General features: G+C 42.9%; 1 protein-coding gene across 1 annotated transcript in view; it reads right to left on the bottom strand.

Annotated features, from left to right (window-relative positions):
- The window catches only part of DNAH14 (dynein axonemal heavy chain 14), a 1,144,348-nt gene that overhangs the window by 26,022 nt on the left and 1,099,436 nt on the right, over positions 1-18,890 (bottom strand). The window contains exons 84-86 of the mRNA XM_078647362.1: positions 17,258-17,388; positions 10,936-11,090; positions 5,092-5,238 (exon numbers count right to left, since the gene is read on the bottom strand). Of these exons, the coding sequence (XP_078503488.1) occupies positions 5,092-5,238; positions 10,936-11,090; positions 17,258-17,388 (433 nt within the window). The remainder of the gene's footprint in view (positions 1-5,091; positions 5,239-10,935; positions 11,091-17,257; positions 17,389-18,890) is intronic.

Genomic DNA, 18,890 nt, shown 5'->3' with positions numbered 1-18,890 from the left:
GGAGAACACAAACTGGAGAAGGTGCAATCCTTCTCTTATTTGGGCATTTTATTGGATGGGCGCTTAAATTTTAAAGCTTTACTTGAGGAGCGTTGCAATAGGTTACTGTCAAGCACAGGGGCAATAATGAATTTTGGCCGCAGATTGGGTCGGTTGTCCCCGGAGCAAATGATGAACTTATATAACTCTATCTGCTACTCTAAGGTGTCATACGGAGCGGAGCTCTGGGGATTCACCAATTTAGATAAATTGCAGGTAGAGGAGAACAAGTACATGAGAAGGCTCCTCAGGGTCCCAAAGGGTGTCCCTGCCTATATTGCCCACGAAGAGTTGGGTGGGGGCCTTTATAGAGGATAGGATTCAGGTTAGACCCCTGTTAGCATGGCTAAAAATTTGGTACAACCCGGAGGCTGAACTGACCAGGCAAATTATTATGGACTGTCTAGGCAGGGACAAGGGAATGGACATCCCATGGCTGAAGTCTCTCAAGGTTGTTTTCGAAAAAATTGGCTGTAAGGACCTCTTCCCAAACCCGGCCAGAGGTGCAGACCGGGATAAGGCTAGAGGTTCATTACTTATAAGATAGCCTCCAGAGAGGAGAAGGAATGGGGCAAGTAGTCAGTTAGAGCCTATAGCTTAGTGAGGTCCAGCGAAGGAATGGAACCATACCTCGCCCTCACACATAACGCTCAGGATAGATTTTTAATAACACGTTTTAGGCTCAACATTTTACATTATTTATTAGCTGAACCAGCAGGTTTTACCAACTATGTAGAACCAAAGGGTCCCTGCGGCTGTGATCATCGATCTCCGCAGGACACCCTTCATTTTGTATTGTGCCCTTTTTATTTATTGCCCAGGCACCTGTATTTAATAAACTGGCTGAAAAAAATGAAATTCAGGCATGCCAAGGTTGCCCTCTTACTTTTACAAATGGCACAAGATCCCTTTACCCTGCTTGCCATTACAAGTTTTTTAAGGTTAGTATTGAAATTAAGAGAGACAAGAGGATCTGTGGAAAGGAGTGGAGGATAGATAGGGGACCATTGAATTTTAATGAACTGTAATGAATACTGTTGTGCCCTTTTTAAACTTTTCTCTCTGTATAGATGATAAGATTGTGAGTATCATTAGCATTTTTAACTGAACTTTTATGGTGTTTTGTACAATGCCGAATAAAGGAATTTATCTATCTATCTATCTATAGTGGCGGGAGATTTTAACACCCCCTTTGAACCCTGCTCTCTTTTAACTGAGATCACTGTGGAGGAAGATGAGCAGTGGGGAATTCCTATATTGTTCGCGCCCCCAAGGGAAAATCTTACAACGTGTGCATTCCAAATAGTCTCACTGGTTATTCGCAGAGGTCGTAGAGCCCTCAATGGTGGTACTATCTCTGACCCTCTGTGTGCACCAACATTTAAGAGAGGTATGTGTGCCAGTGTAATTGATTATGTATTAATTGATGTGAGAATGTGGCCCCTGCTAGCCGATATGAAAATTAATGTTAGGTCTGATAGTGATCATAACTCTCTTGAGGTGACACTTGTTGGAGAGCCTCTGGTACATGGGTGTGCTGCCATGAACACAAATGTTCCTGTAGCACTAGTAACCAATAGCCGTCGAGCCGTTAAATGGCCTAAAGTTATGGCAAATCCAGAGGTCTATTCAAAACTTTACAAACAGTTTGTTACCTCTTTTGACCAATATGAGGGGATAGATCCAGCAAGAATACCTATCTTATCAGTCCACACTCAGCTATTTGATAGTCTCCAAAAGATATTTTATAAAGAGGTGACTATTATGAATACAGTACACTCTAGGTATCATGTCTGGTTTGACTCCGCTTGTAAAGTAGCTAAGAGTTCACTAAAGTCTGCTATTGCTGAGGGTGATAGAGGTGAAATTTGCATCGCCAGAGGAATCTACAAATCCCAACTTCGACAGGCTAGAAGAGATTGGCAGGATCTACTCATAGCCAGTAAAATCAAGGACAGCAGATCATTCTGGAAACTAGTAGCACAAAATCACCTTGAAAGAGCTAAGTACCCGAGTTTTAATATATCTCCCGAAAAATGGGTGGCCCATTTTTCATCACTTTATTCGCTAAGGAAGCCAGATGACATTGATAGTGTGATTAATATAGTAGAGCGTGCTACTTTGCCTTCCATTGTGCAAGAGCTGTATAGTCGCCCTGACAAGTTCAGCCTTGAAGAGACAAATAGTGCAATACAGTCTCTTAAACTAGCTAAAGCACCGGGGCCTGATAAAATTCCAGGTGACGTTTTTAAGTCAGAGCCACATATCTGGTCAACTTATTTTAACCTTGTATCGAATGCCATTTCGGCCGGGGGAGCAATCCCGGATTCATGGAGGGGTGCCGAGATAATTACTATTTTTAAAAAGGGTGATGCTAACAACCCAGCTAATTACAGGCCAGTTAGCCTGTTAGAAAATGCTCAAAAAGTTTTTAGTCGCCAAATACCGAACAAATTAACAGGATGGATGGAAGAAAAACAGATACTTTCTCCCTTTCAAGCAGGCTTCAGAACTAAAATTAGCACCATAGACCAGATTTTTAGATTTATTCTATTGTATTGGAAAACTGTACTTTTACGTAAGGGTATGTTGTATGTAGCATTTATTGACCTTAGAGCTGCTTTTGATCTTATCCCCCGTTCCAATTTGTGGCAGGTTCTTTTTAATATAGGTGTTCCTAGTAATCTTGTACATCTATTGAGTAAATTACATGAGAATAATTATGCCCAAGTACGTTGGGGACCATGTGGAGAACTGATTAATCGTATTCCAATTGAACGGGGTGTCAGGCAAGGCTGTGTGCTTGCCCTCACTTTGTTTACTCTTTATTTAAACGATGTGGTCAAGGTTTTGGAAAATTGTGTAAATGATTCTCCAATGCTAAATAACAGGAAAGTACCGATCCTACTTTTCGCGGACGACTCCCTACTCATTTCAAAATCTCCCAAGGGTCTTCAGAGCCTGATTAATACATTTCTAGGCTTTTGCAATGAGAGGGGGCTCGAGCTAAATGTTAACAAAACAACATTTATGATTTTAGGCACGGGGACCAAGAAAGGTAAAGCAACTATTCGGATTGGTAAAGACGTCCTTGAGAGGGTTAATAATTTTGACTACCTAGGAATACGATTTATGGATAGTTTTAAATGGTTAAATCAGATCACGAAAAGTAAACTTCTCACTGAGCACAGGTCAAATGCTATTTTGAGAACACAAAAAAGGACGGTATCTCATGTAGTATCCCCCGTCATGGAGATTTAACGTGCTAAGGCGCAAGGGACTGCCCTTTACGGGGATGAAGTAAGGGGTCATGTTGATGTCCAGCCCCTGGCACTGGTAGAAAATAGTTTTGTTAGGAAAATGTTATGCCTCCCCTTAGTACGCCCCTTATTCCATTGTATTTAGAACTGGGATTAAAAAGAGTAACAGATCTAGTGGCCCTGAAAGTAATGATTTATTGGGTTCGTCTCTGGTGTATACCGGAGCGTGCTGATTATAGGGATTCCGTGTGTGAAGTTCTAAATATACCAGGTGCCAGATCACTGCCATGGATTAAACACGTGTCCACGTGGTTATTACAACCATGTAATGTAGTTGTAATAACCGAATAGAGTTTTATATATTATATATATATATATATAAAACTTATTACAACCATCAAAGTTTCAACCAACAGCCCAAACATTAAAATAGCAATAAGACAATAAAAATACACAGATATATATACAATAGTAGCAGCAATACGTCCATGTTTAAAATGTAGAATGCTTCAGAATCAGATACAATAATAGCAGCAATGTATAATATCTACTCTCATCAGTGGAAAGACCCTGATGTAAAGTGCTGAGTGCTTTAAGACTGTATATAAAACTAGGCTGCAAACAATACCATGAAATCCCACCAAATAGAACAGTACAAGATGAAAAAACTGTTCATTGATATAGGTAAACGGTAAAGTGCAACTCATGTACTTTACACTATATATATATATATATATATATATATATAGTCATATTCCTCTTGCTTCAGTCTCCTATAATGACTTCTGTTTAACACATGTGCTTTATGTGAAACCTTCATAAATTGCGCACAACATTTCTTTATCTTTAGTAGTTAGTTAGTTTGACTGCTTACGCAAATGCTATAGACACTATAGATACATTCTCATGGCTTCAGCATGGCAAAAATTACTGCTCCAAAATTGGATGTTCACAAGTTTTTGAATATTCACAAAACAGCCATTAAGTGGAGAAGCACAACGTCAAAATGTATTCTTCTAACATGGTTCCTTGAGAAGAAAAAAAACCCTGAATTTGTCAGATCTTTTATGTTAATTGTTAGTAACATAGGTTTACAGCTTAATCTTTTATCTAGTTTCAGAGCTTGAAACTAGATGATGGAGGGTTGACAGTTGTTAAGGCTATTCACATTTGTCTCTGTAATAACCATTCTTCACAAACTAAGATGTACTTCATCCTCTTTTGTAATTTTTTTAAACTTCCAAGAATTAGATCATTGTTACACGGATTACATTTTTCCAGTTGCAGAGTTGCTTTTTATATCTCCAAACGTTACCGACAATTGTTGTTTCTTATTCAGTGGGATTTCTTTTTAAATGTTAAGCTTTGAAGACCTTAGAGGTAAATTGTGACTTTGTATATTTCCTTAAAATGCTGTTTTGTTTATTGTTGTATTTATTGCAATTTTGATGAATGACAATTGAATGTATTTAATGAGTTTTATGGCTTTTATTGCCGAAAAGTGCCTAATGATTTCAACAGAAACATCATTAAATCAATCATCTTTCCATTTGAAGATGCCAACCAGATCTTGTGCCTCATCACAACCTCAACTTGGTTGCGACAGCACATCAATGTATCATAGATCACACAGCATTTAGCATTTATTACTTAATCCAGCATGTAAATTCAACTTCTGAATGCGTGTTTTAATGTTTAAATAATACCTTTAAAGGAGGAATTTTAAGAACTCTTTATTATTATCAGTCACAGGGTAGGGTTAGTACAATATAAATTAAATGTATTGGTTTACCTGTTGTGGTACAAAGTGTATCTCTGGGAGGGGGTAAAATCTGTCTCGTAGCTCTGAATCTTCCAACGCCTCTACTTCAGGGTTCCATCTTGCACCATCGAGATACAAACCAAAAACCAGAACACCTTCCGCAGGTGACGAAGACCCCTATTGTCAAGACAGCCAAGAAGTTAATACCTCAGTTGAAGAAACTCATTTCAGAACTACAGTCACTATAGTAACATAGGGTGTTCTTGATCTCATTCCTAATCATCACCAGATTTATTTACTGACTTTGGTACCATTTCTTTTTTTATATCTTTATTTGCATGTTGTCAAATACACAGGTAAAAATAAATATATATGAGGTAGGGATCCGGTAACCAGTGCAAATGCGATAAATATTGCTATGCATACTTTTGAAACATTGTAAACTGTGACCAATATCAGTTCTGTGCAACAGGTGAATGACAAAAGAGTGTAATTGTCATGCATGAAATCCGATTTAGTTATCAGAAGAATCACACTTTTATGTGCATTTGGCATGCTCATCGGATGCACGCCACAGAGTAGCACACCAAAGAGTTCTTGTTCTTATTCTTTTCCTACTCTGGGAGAACTATTGTGTTGTTCCATGTTGTTTGTCATGAGAGCCAGCACATTATTTGCATCACACTTAGATACCACACACCTCCTTTTACTCAGAAACGCCACACACACACTAGAATACCAAATGCATCTCTTCATATTGACAAACAAGTTAAGACATAAACTAGCCTTTAATCACAAACCTAAATTCTCAACTCAAACAACAACCGCATATGTAATAGTACACCACTTGATATACACATCAATATAGTATGGTTACATTCCCCCTCCAGCAATCCAAAACATTGAGAGGTGCTTACCTTGCTGCACAAATGTTGGCAAGGGAGTCGATGCGCCACTGGAATACAATCATAACCCAATATCTACACATCCAAATCGTAGAGCTGTAGGTTCCCCACTCCCACAACCCAAATTGCTGTCACTCGCTCAACTTGCTACAAAAACTCAGCCAGTTGGCCTTCATACCCCTACATGTCACAAGTAACGTGCACTATAGCTTCTCCTGGTATACCACACAAGACCCACCGGGGTCCTCTGCCTACCAGACGTTTGCACCAAGCCTCACCCAGATTCCTAAAAGATTCCATGCCGATATTTTGGTAGAAATGGTCGTGCTGTGAGTGGCATGCTCTTTCCCTTCCTGCTTCTATTCCTGAGCTGGATTTCAACCCCACTGGTGCTCTCTGATAGCTTGTCGAGTGTGCCCTAAGATCACAGGATACTGCCCCTGACACCTCTGCTGCTTTACATGCTCCAAGGGCTGTCCTCTACAAGGCTAATGGAAATGTGGCCCACCTTCATGAGTTCCTACTACAGTGTTAGCCCATGTTAACTAGTGCTATATCTGGAAAGTAAAGCAGAATTTTAACTTGGAGAGAACATAATTATGGCGGTCCAACAACATAATCAAGGCACTAATCCAAAGGCCAAAGTATTAGTTACCCAGGAACTCACTCAAGATCTCAGTATAAAACATGATACTAGGAACGATTGCCTGATGGTTCCCCTATTATTTCTCCCATGCAAAGAGCTGATACCTTGTATGTTGAAAGAGATGCGTAACATTGACCCATACCTTTAGAATGAATACGAAAGAAGTTGACAATAAAAACGAATGATCTAATGGTGCTTACATCTGAAGTCCAGTATTCCTTGTCTTAACCATCTCACCAGTTAGTTCGGCAACGTTTTTGACTCTGAAGTGAATGAAGGGAAATCAGAAACAATTGTATGGAATTGAAAATATCATTCTACCAGGTTAAAAGTAAGATCTGATATCTTGGCGTGGCCGTTGCTTCAAATTTGGAGTGCCTCACTCCTGAAACTTTTGCTAAAATGACTTAGAAATTCCGATCCCCTTTGAAGAATTAGGTCAAAAAGCATTTACCAATAACTAAATAAATCTGATTAATATAACCACTGTTAGACCTGACACAACCACCCTTCCCAAATTTGCTTTAGTTTTGATAACATACCTCCTGCAAATCCCCCGAAATGGAAATGGTGCTGGCCTCATTTAATAGCCTTGCAGTGGGGAATATGAATACCGCATGGTATGGAAGAAGTTATCAAGGTCACTCGTAAAGGAGGATGGGGATTATCTAACACCCCGCTCTATCACTTGACATAACAGATGAAGAGAGGCAGGGCTTTGCTAGCATTTGGAGAGTGGCTGGAGTCTTTGGATAGCTTCCCTCAATGACACGTTCACCTTCATGGAAGGACCACCTTTACAAGCTTTCATTTTTAAGACACAACTATAGCAGTTAACCTCACTTTCCAGGGTACAATGAGTTAACATTCAAGCTGTAGTTGCCCACCTCCAGCAGCCAGCTATCCACAGCACATATCTAACAGAATGTCTTCAACAATGGAGAGTCAAATTCAATTGGGTCATGATGCAGTACTCAACATGCATCTCTGTCATACTGCTTGAAAGAATAGAGAGTCTGTATCCTTAAGCAAGAGGAGTTCAGATGCTTACGGCCATATACAAATTCATCATTATTGAGTCCTGATAATCACTTCTTATAGAACCCAGAGGGAAACAGCGAACATGTTTCAATCCAACATCATGGACATTCCTTAGGGTTGCATATCAAATTGACAAAACACATTTTATTATTTAAAACATAAAGAAGAGACTGAACTTGGATTGGTTTCTGACAAATGGTGCCATTTTGCACCATAATTTATTTTGTTATAGGTTTTGAAAAGTCATATAATCATTCGGGTGTGATACACAGATACCTTGTGACTGAACTATAGGACAATCAGTGCGAATCCTTAGGGAATATTGGAGGGAAACAGTAATTACAGATGTAGAGCCCTACGGAAGTATGCTCCCCATTCAGCAGAACATTCATTATTTACAGGGCTTCAGAATGACATAACATGAAGCATTATAAGAACCAATCATTGGGATGCTAGTGAACTGTCAGTAAAAGTGATATTCGCAGCATAGATATGGAACAACCACAAACACTGGCCCTGTGAACCACTGCCATACTGCAGAGACAGACGGGTGGCAGCCCACGCAGAGCCAAGGAGAAGCATGTGGTATAGTGCTGATGGCTTTGAAGACCTGACTTGGCATGCTGGTCTTATGTCTGAGGAAATCTGATGCTGCAGCGATGAACACATAATGTAAGAGCTGACATCAATTGCTGATGCACTGTGTGTCTCAAGTGTTCTACCACCACACCCAAGGCCTGAGAGGGGCATGAAAGTTCTAATGCTGTGCATCGATAGGATCCCTCCGGTCATCACTGGGGCAGCCAGTGCTTTCAGTGGGATGAAAAGGTGGTGGGGGGGTCTCTAAAAGGGACAGTGACACAGAAGCTTAACTAGGAATCCTTTCCAAGAGGCGTGGCCTACATGGGCTACAAAATTCAAGGTGTGGCTTAAAATATAAAAAACAAAGTCTTGTGCTTTACGAAGCATGCCACCATTTCATTATTTGGGTGTCTATCTGTGTGTTTTATGTCATTCCATCCATATAACACAACAATGGATGCACGCCTAAAAACAAGTCCAATGCTTGTTAGCAATATCAACACTATGGTTTTGTTGTGAATAACTAGAGCTAAAAATGTTTCATTTCTGAAAGTTTGAGACTGAATAAACTTTGCTAAGATCTGTGGAAGGGGAGGTGTCTCAGTCACTTCCGTTTCCGCTTCATACCACTTTCCTCTGTCGTCTCTCACTGTGTTGGAAACTTTTTCATTTTTCTCCATACATTTTTTTAAATCCTCCATCTGCATATCTCACACATCATTATTTTCCTCTTCAACCCGTTTTGTCACTCTTCTACTGCACACATGTCTGTTAGTCTCCTCACATCACCAATAACCCACACAACCAACCCACCAACTCAGCTTTAAGCACTACATATTATTTCCATTTGGTCTTGTCAATATTTTGATAGCTGTGTCACACTTTCCCATGAAATCAGAATTATGATTGGCACACATATGGCCACTGCTCTGTGCACTCTGCAAAGAGGCTAATTGCATGTGCATTAAGCCTGAACACTTTTAGGACCAACTGATCTGCACTGTGAGAAATTCACACTACCTTCAGACTCATTTCCAGAGCGCTCACTCATGCCCTGTCAATAACACTCAATCAGAGAAGAGGATGTGGAAAGATCAGAGGAGAAGATGCAGGAAAGGGTGTGGTGCTATGGCCAAAACTGCCGATTTTGGAACTGGGGAACCAGGTGTGAGTCTCTGCGTCGGCTCAACATCCTGTGATTTTGGGCAAATCACTTAATCTTCCTGTGCCTAAAAATGAATGTGAGATTGTGTAATGTAATTGGTGCTCATGTCACGTGCTCAGTAGCTCTGGGTCACGTTTACGCTATATAGAACAACAAGAAATAAATAAATAAATAAACAGGCACCCATCCAGATGCCCTGAGGCGACTCAGTTCACATAAAAGAGTTAAATGTCCTGAAAAAACAGAAACACAATACATGGAAAAAACACATACTGTTAGGGAATGCAAGATTAAATTACAATGAAATGTAAACAGGAATGGCATTGCTTTTATGGATTACCTTAAGGCTTTGTTCGGAATTCAAGAATGGTTTTTGCCTGTAAAGGACATGATTGTAACGCCCAAAAGGGGCCCATTTCAAAGACAGTTTTTATTTACTGCTGCATCTGAGACCTGGCAGGACCTGACCCACTTAAAGTTGTGCAAGTAGAACACTTATATGGAGTGAGTGACAGTCAGAGACTTCACCAGGGTCTTTAACCGTGCATGTACATTGCACAAATATTTGTAGGCACTGTGCCATCCCAGTTCCCGACTTAGAAGTGGGTAGGCCTACAAAAGCTCAAGCCAGGCTGTATTCAGATGCTTCGTTCTGCCTCATCTCAGAGTTATGTTGGGCCCTCAAGCCCATTTGGTTTCTTCTTTATTCTACAGTTTAACCTCATTCACCAAGACAAAGACAAACAGTGACCTCTGGTGCATGGGCAAGTGAAAGAGATGCCTATCTACAGGCTGCACTGCACAACGTGAACTCGGAAAATCTGGGATCAATCCTGACTTTCTGGCTTGAGCAAATAGTCTGATCTTAGGCAAATATTTTATTTTACCATGCCTCCTTTTTCTTCATTATTTCATACAAGAGAACCCTCAGATGTGTGAGTACAGGAAGTGTATTGCATAAAACCCTCTTGTATTTGATATAACAGCTATACTTTTGCTCCATCTACAACACAAATCTAGTTCACAAGTTGGGACCACAGGACAACTGACTAGCCTCTGATTTCACTAGTGACAATGTTGTCAGGGAGCAGAGGTAATAACATGTTTATAAATTCCTGTTTTAAAAAATAAATATTTTTCAATTTAGTGATATAATCTGATGTATTAATATGACATGCTTAAGTATGTTAAAGACATTTTATTTTGTACTTTGGAAGTGACTTCATCATATTTTTACATGATGCTTGTTGCATAATTTACTTGCCACATATTTTCAAGGCACGATTCATGCACGGGCTCTTAAAGCCAAGCCGGACCATGTTAGTTTGTTGACTCGCCCACCTCTAGCCCACCTCTAGCCAGTCTGCAGCAACAGTGAATTAATGTCACTGTTGCTGCACGCAACCAATCTCACTGTCACTGCCAATCCATGACGCAACAATGAAGGTCCCTGCAAATAACATCACAAGGCGCAGTTGTTGTCTCCCCCAAGTGTGAATGGGGTGACCATTTTACGGTAGGGCGATGCTCTATACCTTAAAGGCCATCTCTGTTACATTATGTTTCTTCTTCACATCCAAGATCTGCTCCACATTAGTGTTGACTGGTTGAACATGGTGGAGAAATCCAAGAGAATCCACTGAAATTCCTTTTGCTCGAGCATAGTTCTGAAGCACTGCAGTTAAAAAGCCTGTGAGTGGAAGATACAAACAGCATTAATAAAGGGATACCTGGCTGTATTTTCTGCAGTCATTTACAGGCGTATGTGCCCTTCTACTGCTGTTGTAAAGAACTAGACTTTCAAAGAAAATCATAAACAAAGTTTGGAGCATCAGGAGAGAAGTCAAAGCAGAAGACAGAAGGCTAAGAATAAGTTCAAGTTCAAGTTCAGAAATTTGTATAGCGCACTACTCACCCAGAGGGTCTCAAGGCGCTTGAGGGAGGGGTGGGAGCTTTACTTATCGAATATCCAAGTATTTAGTTGCTTTCTGAAGGAGAGATGGTTCTGTGTCAGGCGGATGTGGGTGGGGAGAGAATTCCAGGTCTTGGCCGCTAAGTAATAGAAGGATCTTCCCCCCATGGTGGATCTATGGATGCGCGGAATTGCGGCGAGGGCTTGATTGGACGATGGTAATTGGCGGGTGGGGGTGTAGAAGGACAGTCGCGTGTTGAGGCATTCGGGTCCTAGGTCGTAGAGGGCTTTGTGTGCGTGGGTGAGGAGACGGAACGTTATTCTCTTGTTGACAGGGAGCAAGTGGAGGTCTTTCAGGTGAGCGGAAATGTGAGCTTGACGGGGGATGTCCAGTATGAGTCTGGCTGAGGCGTTTTGGATGCGTTGGAGTTTTTTCTGTAGTTTGGCTGTGGTTCCGGCGTAGAGGGTGTTTCCGTAATCCAGTCGGCTTGTGACCAGTGCGTGGGTGACCGTCTTTCTTGTTTCGGTGGGGATCCAACGGAAGATTTTTTTGAGCATGCGTAGGATGTTGAAGCATGACGATGAGACGGCGTTGACTTGTCTGGTCATCGAGAGGGAGGAGTCTAGGATGAATCCCAGGTTACGTGCATGATCCGTAGGTATGGGTGCGGTCCCTAGGGCCGGAGGCCACCATGAGTCGTCCCAGGCAGAGGGGGATGAACCTAAGATGAGGACTTCCGTTTTGTCCGAGTTTAGTTTTAAACGGCTGTTCTTCATCCACTCGGCTACTTCTTTCATTCCTTCGTGTAAGTTGTTTTTGGCGGTGTTTGGGTCTTTGGTGAGGGAGAGGATCAGCTGGGTGTCGTCTGCGATGGATGCGAGGGGACTCATGTATACGTTGAAGAGGGTGGGACTGAGTGATGATCCTTGAGGTACGCCGCAGATGACTTCAGTGGCCTCTGATCTAAAAGGGGGGAGGCGGACTCTCTGGGTTCTTCCGGCGAGGAACGAGATGATCCAGTTCAGTGCTTTTCCTTGTATTCCGACGTTGCTGAGGCGTTGTATGAGGGTGCTATGACAGACTGTGTCGAAGGCTGCGGAGAGGTAAAGTAGGATGAGGGCGGTTGTTTCTCCGTTGTCTAGTAGAGTTCGAATGTCGTCTCTTGCTGCGATGAGGGCGGTTTCGGTGCTGTGTTTGGCTCGGAAGCCAGACTGTGAGGGGTCGAGGGATTTGTTGGATTCAAGGAAGGCGGCGAGCTGACTGTTGACGGCTTTCTCAATGACTTTGGCAGGGAATGGGAGGAGCGAGATGGGGCGCTAGTTCTTAAGTTCAGTGGGGTCTGCTGTGGGTTTCTTCAGAAGGGCGCTGAGTTCGGCATGTTTCCAGCTTTCCGGGAAGGTAGCGGAGTTGAAGGAGCAATTGATGATGTCGCGTAGATGGGGTGCGATAATGGAGTCTGCTTTGATGAAAATGTGGTGGGGACATGGGTCGGTTGGCGATCCTGAGTGGATGGAGTTCATCAGGCGGATGGTGTCTTCAGTGGTGATTGGGTTCCAGTCGCAAAGGTTGTTAGAGTGCGGTTTTGGTTCGGAGGTGGGTGGAGTGGACTGGTCGTCTGACTGGTTTTTAAAGCTGTTATGTATGTCGACGATTTTGTTGTGAAAGAAAGAGGATAGGGAGTCGCAGAGGTCTTGGGAGGGAGTGATGTCGTTGGTGCTGGAGGTGGGGTTGGTAAATTCTTTGACGATGTTGAATAGTTCCTTGCTGTTTTGTGCGTTGTTGTCAAGGCGATCCTTGAAAGCGGATTTCTTGGTGGATCGGATCAGTTGGTGGTGTTTTCGGGTGGCGTTCTTGAAGGTGGCCAGGTTGTCGGTGGTTGGGTTTTTTCTCCAGGCTTTCTCGAGGGTGCGACAGAACTTCTTGGATTTCTTAAGGTCATTGTTGAACCAGGGGGCTTTTTTGCTACCATGCTTGACTTGATGGTTTTTCAAGGGTGCTAGTTCGTCGGCGCTGTGGTTGATCCATTGAGTGAGGTTGGTGGCTGCTTGGTTAGGGTCCGATGATTTAGCAGGAGGGTTCTGGTGAAGCGATGTGAAGAGCTGTTCGGTGGTAATTTTGTTCCAATTTCTTCAGGTAACAGGTTGTGGGGGGTTGTGGGTCGTGGTCTTTTTGTAGTTGAAGTGAACGCAGCTGTGGTCCGTCCAATGGAGAGCTGTGGTGTGATTGAAGGAGATGTGCTTGCTGGAGGTGAAGATTGGGTCGAGCGTGTGTCCGGCATAGTGGGTGGGGGTATCAACAAGTTGTTCGAGTCCGAGGTTGGCCAGGTTGTCCAGAAGGGTGGTGGTGTTGCTGTCGTTTTTCTTTTCCAGGTGGAAGTTGAGGTCTCCCAGTAGAATGTAGTCCTCGGAAGGGAGGGCGTGTGGGCTGATGAAGTCGGTGATGTCTTCGCTGAATTGTGTGCGGGGGCCTGGTGGTCTGTAGATGAGGGTGCCTCTGAGTGTGGACTTGGGGTCGGTGTGGATCTGGAAGTGAAGGTGTTCGGCGGCTGCGAGGTTATCGTCGGAACTGGTCGTGATGCGGATGGTGTTCTTATGGACGATGGCGATGCCTCCTCCTATTTGGTTGGTGCGGTCTTTTCGGATGATCTTGTAGGCGTCTGGGATGGCTATGGCGATGTCGGGCGCTGATGAGGCGTTCATCCAGGTTTCTGTAAGGAAGGCGACGTCCGGTGATGTAGTGTCGAGTAGGTTCCAGAGTTCAATGGAGTGTCTGTGGACCGAGCGGGTGTTGAGTAGGATGCACTTTAGGTGGTTAGTGTCGGAGCTCTGTTTGGAGTTTGTGGATTTGGTGTGGGGTCTGGTGCAGTCGAACTTGCAGGAGTGGCATGTGAAGGGTCCATGGGTTTGTCCTGGGACGGCTAGGTTGCAGTTTTGGAGTCTGCCGGGATTAAGTGCTGATAGGGTAGCGGCGTCGTACGTGATGCGTGTGGAGTGGGGTTTGCGGGGGCCAGGGGGTCTGGCGCTGGGCGCGGTCCAGGCGCGGACGGGCGTAGACGGGCTTACCTTTGGCGCACCTTCGGCGCGCATGGGGCGCGTTCGCTGCGCGTGAACGCTGCGCGTAAAAGCATCTGTCATAAATGGATAGTGGTGGGGGGAGGGGCGAGGGAGGAGCAGCTGGGAGGCGGGAGCGGGGTGGAGAGCCGGGCTGGGAGGCACAACAAACAAACAACAAGATGGCTGCAAGCCAAAAGTGAAAACAGGACGAGATTGGGGCACGACCTTACTTAAGCGCTATGACCTGGGCAGCACAGTCAGGCAACAATTATGCGAAGCGAGTGGCACAGCAATTAATAATAGTACAGTAAAAGACAAATCACGGTCTGCTAATAGAGCGCTACGAAGATTCTATATTCAGCAGTGCGATCAAGTCTGGTAAAAAGCGCTACTATGACAGAGCAAAATTATAGCAGTGCGAGGCAATCAGAGCGCTACGATACCACGTGTGGGTGAGCAGGGAGCAGCGAGGGGAGCGACCGCTTCTAAGAGGCTCAGGACGGTCATGAGCTAAGCAGCCAAGCAAGCGTGTGTTACAGCCCCCTGAGTAGGATCTAGCACAGCATCCCTGGTGTCTTCACACAGTTATCAACCTTTGGTGATGTCTATTCTATAGTGGGGGGAAAATTCAGCACTATCTAATAAAAGGATCTTGGAATTTGGACTCTTACCACCGCAAAAACATGCGAATAACCCAACTTCTCATTCTTACAACTGTTTCAACCGTACATTTTACAAGTCAGTGCGACCTCCATGTTAGAGTAATGGCTTGCTCCTAATAGGATCAGCATGAAACAGATAAAGACTTGGATAACAAGTGGAATGGAATATCTTAGGCTGGATAATGGCTCCCATTTGCTTGGCAGTGGGAGTGCAAGAGAAGGTATGGCAATTTACTAAACTGCCTCTTGGGGATGGGTTGAAAAAAGGAAGGCAGTTAGCAAACTTTGGTACATATGGAATGCCTTTTTAAGGTCATTATGGTATGGAGTTCCCTGAAAGAGCCCCCAGACTCTTTAAAAACTAGTCTCTGGTGCTCTAGTGAAAGTCTTGTGTAGCACACCTAGGATCAGAAGGGAATTCGGAATTATATTGAACCTATCAAGAACCTTAAATCGGAGTGTTGACCAAGCGGTGCATCAAAAGTTCTAGGTACTGATTAATTGAAATGAACATCATCAGTGTTGCTAATGTGGCAGATGGGATACTCCATCACAAATGTGGCGAATGCCCCGTCCGCTGTATTCCATGTGCATTAGAGTCTACGGCAGTTGTAATACCAAAGATGGCTTTTCCTTCATGTTTTGATGGACTATCCTGTCCACTAAACTCTAAATAAGGGCTTCAGCCTCTTCAACACAGTTCTGGAGCTGTACTCTGCAGGTTATATCATGAGACAGGTAACAACAGCATGTGACCAAAGCATTCCGCTGAACCACTGAGCTTACAGATTTGCCTGGGCTTTGGGAAGTCACGCAATAACCCTTCACGAGGCTAATAGATATTATTTATTATTAAATATTTGTGCACACATGATATTAACATACAACACCAAAATGTATTTACTGTGCATTTTTCATGTTTTGACTGACTTTAGATAACATAGTCTGCATTTAAGATGGCTAAGGCTAGTCTGCCATATTCCTTCTTGCTATGTAGCTTCTTTTTTTTCATTTCAGGAGAAAAGCTGCACCACCACCTCAATAATGTATAATTTTTTTTCTAATATGAATGTTTCACTTTACGCAATTCTCGAAGCAAGCAATAATGAACACCTGCGAGAGAACATCTTGCAACAAATGTATCTTCTTATGTTGAAGACAACTAAAGTTTGAAGGACGCGTAGAGAGATTTCAATGCTCTCTAGCTTGTTAACCTAATGAACATGTTTACGGGAACTATGTGCAGGTGTAACAAAATGAATAAGCTTTACTTGATTCATAAATAATGGCTTTAGAGGCTTTTCATACTTACACCTTCATCCCCAATTTCCCCCAACTTGGCAGTGTAGGGTTTCCATTCATCAGAATTCAGTCTGGCTTGTGTTATTTGAGACTAATTTATAATAATTTGTCTCTGCTTTATGATTCGAATGACTGACATATTTGCATTGACTATGCATTCAAATACTGGTTACTGAACTACAACTATTTCGAGGTTTTGGATTTGTAACTTTGCTAATCTTTTAATAAATCTTCACGGTACTCTCTGACATCTTTGAGGGCCTAATGTTTTCATGTTATTGAATGGTATTGATCGACATGCCAGCTTCAGTCTGAACTAAAGATCCATCAGAGAGAGCACAGTCTGAAACTGAGTCTGCACCAACATTTACAAGGTGCTCCTACAGAGCCATTTCGTGAATGATGTCACAATAGATCTCAAACCCAAGTATACATCATCAAACATAGACCATTCTGGAATGCCCAGCGAGATGCAAGCTGGGTAAAGAGAACTGGATGGGGCCTTTAGGCCTTCTGATCTGTAGGCAGAGAAGGATTGGGATGCCTCAAGCAATCATGTGGATACCTTTCATGCACCCTGAGCACATGAGCTGTGAAGAAGCCCCTGTGAGGAGTCAATATTTCTTGTCAAGTTGACTCAGAGGGAGGGCTGGAGCACAGGTGCCCTGTACAATGCAGCTTTAAAAAGATGTTGTTACTTTTTGATATGGTAGTACGGGGGAATGTGAATACCTGCAGTGAAGAGGCCCAAAAAGAGCAAGGAGCCTTGCACAAACCACCAGGAGGCTGATCCCTAAACCTTTATTACAGCCAGCATTTACAAGATCTACTTAATGATCAGCCTGCCCCTGTATGTGGCCATCTGTAACAGTCCCATTCACGAATTCCACATTTCCTTGTAATGTTGTAGTCTCTTATTCTTGATACCTTGCGGGAAAAAGAAACCAGAAAGCCAGAAGCTGCCGGGCTGCTCCACAGATTTGCTTCTGGACTCTTCGACGTCCTCTTCAGATACTGTAGTTTTAGTTTTTTTCTGTGGGTCAGTTAAAAGGCTGAACCTGTGTGAAAAAATATACATTCTTAAGTAATGCTGCAAATAAGCCAACAAGCATTAGCAAAGCTAACAGGTCTGATTTTAATATGCTAAAGCATGTAAGGTTAACACCTTACAGTGAGACAAAAGGGAAAGAGCAAACAGAGAGGACAGAGATGGATTTAGAAGTAATGTAGTTCGTCATGAAGCTCAATGCAACCACTCGAGTGGAGGTGGAAGGATACTCCCAAGCAGCCAGTAGCATTAGGTGAGAGATATATAATCTGCTGGGCTGAGCCAAGAAGTGCTAAACAAAGCCTCAAGCCAATGACTGAAAGAGGCTGTTTGAAGAAAGCCAACTTGGTATATTGTTATCAATAGGTAATTTGTAGCCGTGTTCTCACAACCCAGACCTAAACAACACAATAAGTACCTTATCTTTGATTCTTCACAACTTTAGTAGGCATGTGTGGCTTTCAAATACACTAGAGGCCTGAGCACTGCCAAAGCTCAGACATAAAGTAGAAACTCACTGGGCCTTCACTGTCCCTGTTGAGGCACGAATATTTGACGGGTTAATCATCTTTGAGTGCCTTGAGGTGCAATCCCCTGCAGAAGCTACCTGTTATATAATGCACACAGTTATAAACCGTGCAGGGACATTACTTTAGGGGGGGGTATATAGGGTGGGAAACCCTTCTAATAATTTCACTTTCAGGTCATGGCCAATGTAACATAGATGGCCTTTAAGGTATAGAGGACTGCTCTTCCATAAAAGGCCACTCCAGTCACACCTGGAGGAGACAACAACTGCACTTTGTGGTGTTATATACAGGTACTTTGCTTCAGGGGGGTGTATGGGATTGGCCTCCCCCGTAATAATGTTATAGTTAGGTCATGGCTTTGCAGTGACTTTCAGATTGGTGTGCGCAGCAACAGTGACATTAATTCAATATTCCTGAAGTCTGGTTAGAGGTGGGCGAGCCAACAAACTAACATGGAAAGCTCAACCTGAATAGAGCCAGCGGTTGGCTCTTAGACACCGTGCACAAAACGCACATGGAAAAGATTTGGCAAATAAATCATGCAACAAGCATCATGTAAAACTATGATAAAGTTGCTTCTAAATTACAACAAAAGTGTATTTCTTTAAAATGCTGAAGCATTTCACCTTAACGCATCAGATTTTATTACTTTATTGAGAGGTATTTATTAAAAGTGATAGTTTCAAAATATGAACATATAAGCATTCGTGCCCCCCTCACCGAGCCCTGACAACGCAGCTAGTGAAACCAGAGGTAAGTCAGTTGTCATGTGCACCCGATAGGTGAGAAAGCTATATTAAAAATATGCTTGACAGTATTTTTGAATTGCTGCCTGTAGGGCTTTAAATAATGTGCATGACCACAAATATGCATGGGTTTCTCTCTCTGTAAAAAAGAAGAATATAATTTTCATCTGCTGGTCCGGCCTATGGTCTCTGTATCTTTTCTTAGCTGATTATGTAACTCTTCAAGGCTGAAGGCG

The sequence above is a fragment of the Lissotriton helveticus genome, chromosome 6 (genome assembly GCF_964261635.1).
Source record: "Lissotriton helveticus chromosome 6, aLisHel1.1, whole genome shotgun sequence".
Taxonomy (NCBI): domain Eukaryota; kingdom Metazoa; phylum Chordata; class Amphibia; order Caudata; family Salamandridae; genus Lissotriton; species Lissotriton helveticus.
This window is presented reverse-complemented; position numbering and strand designations above follow the sequence as displayed.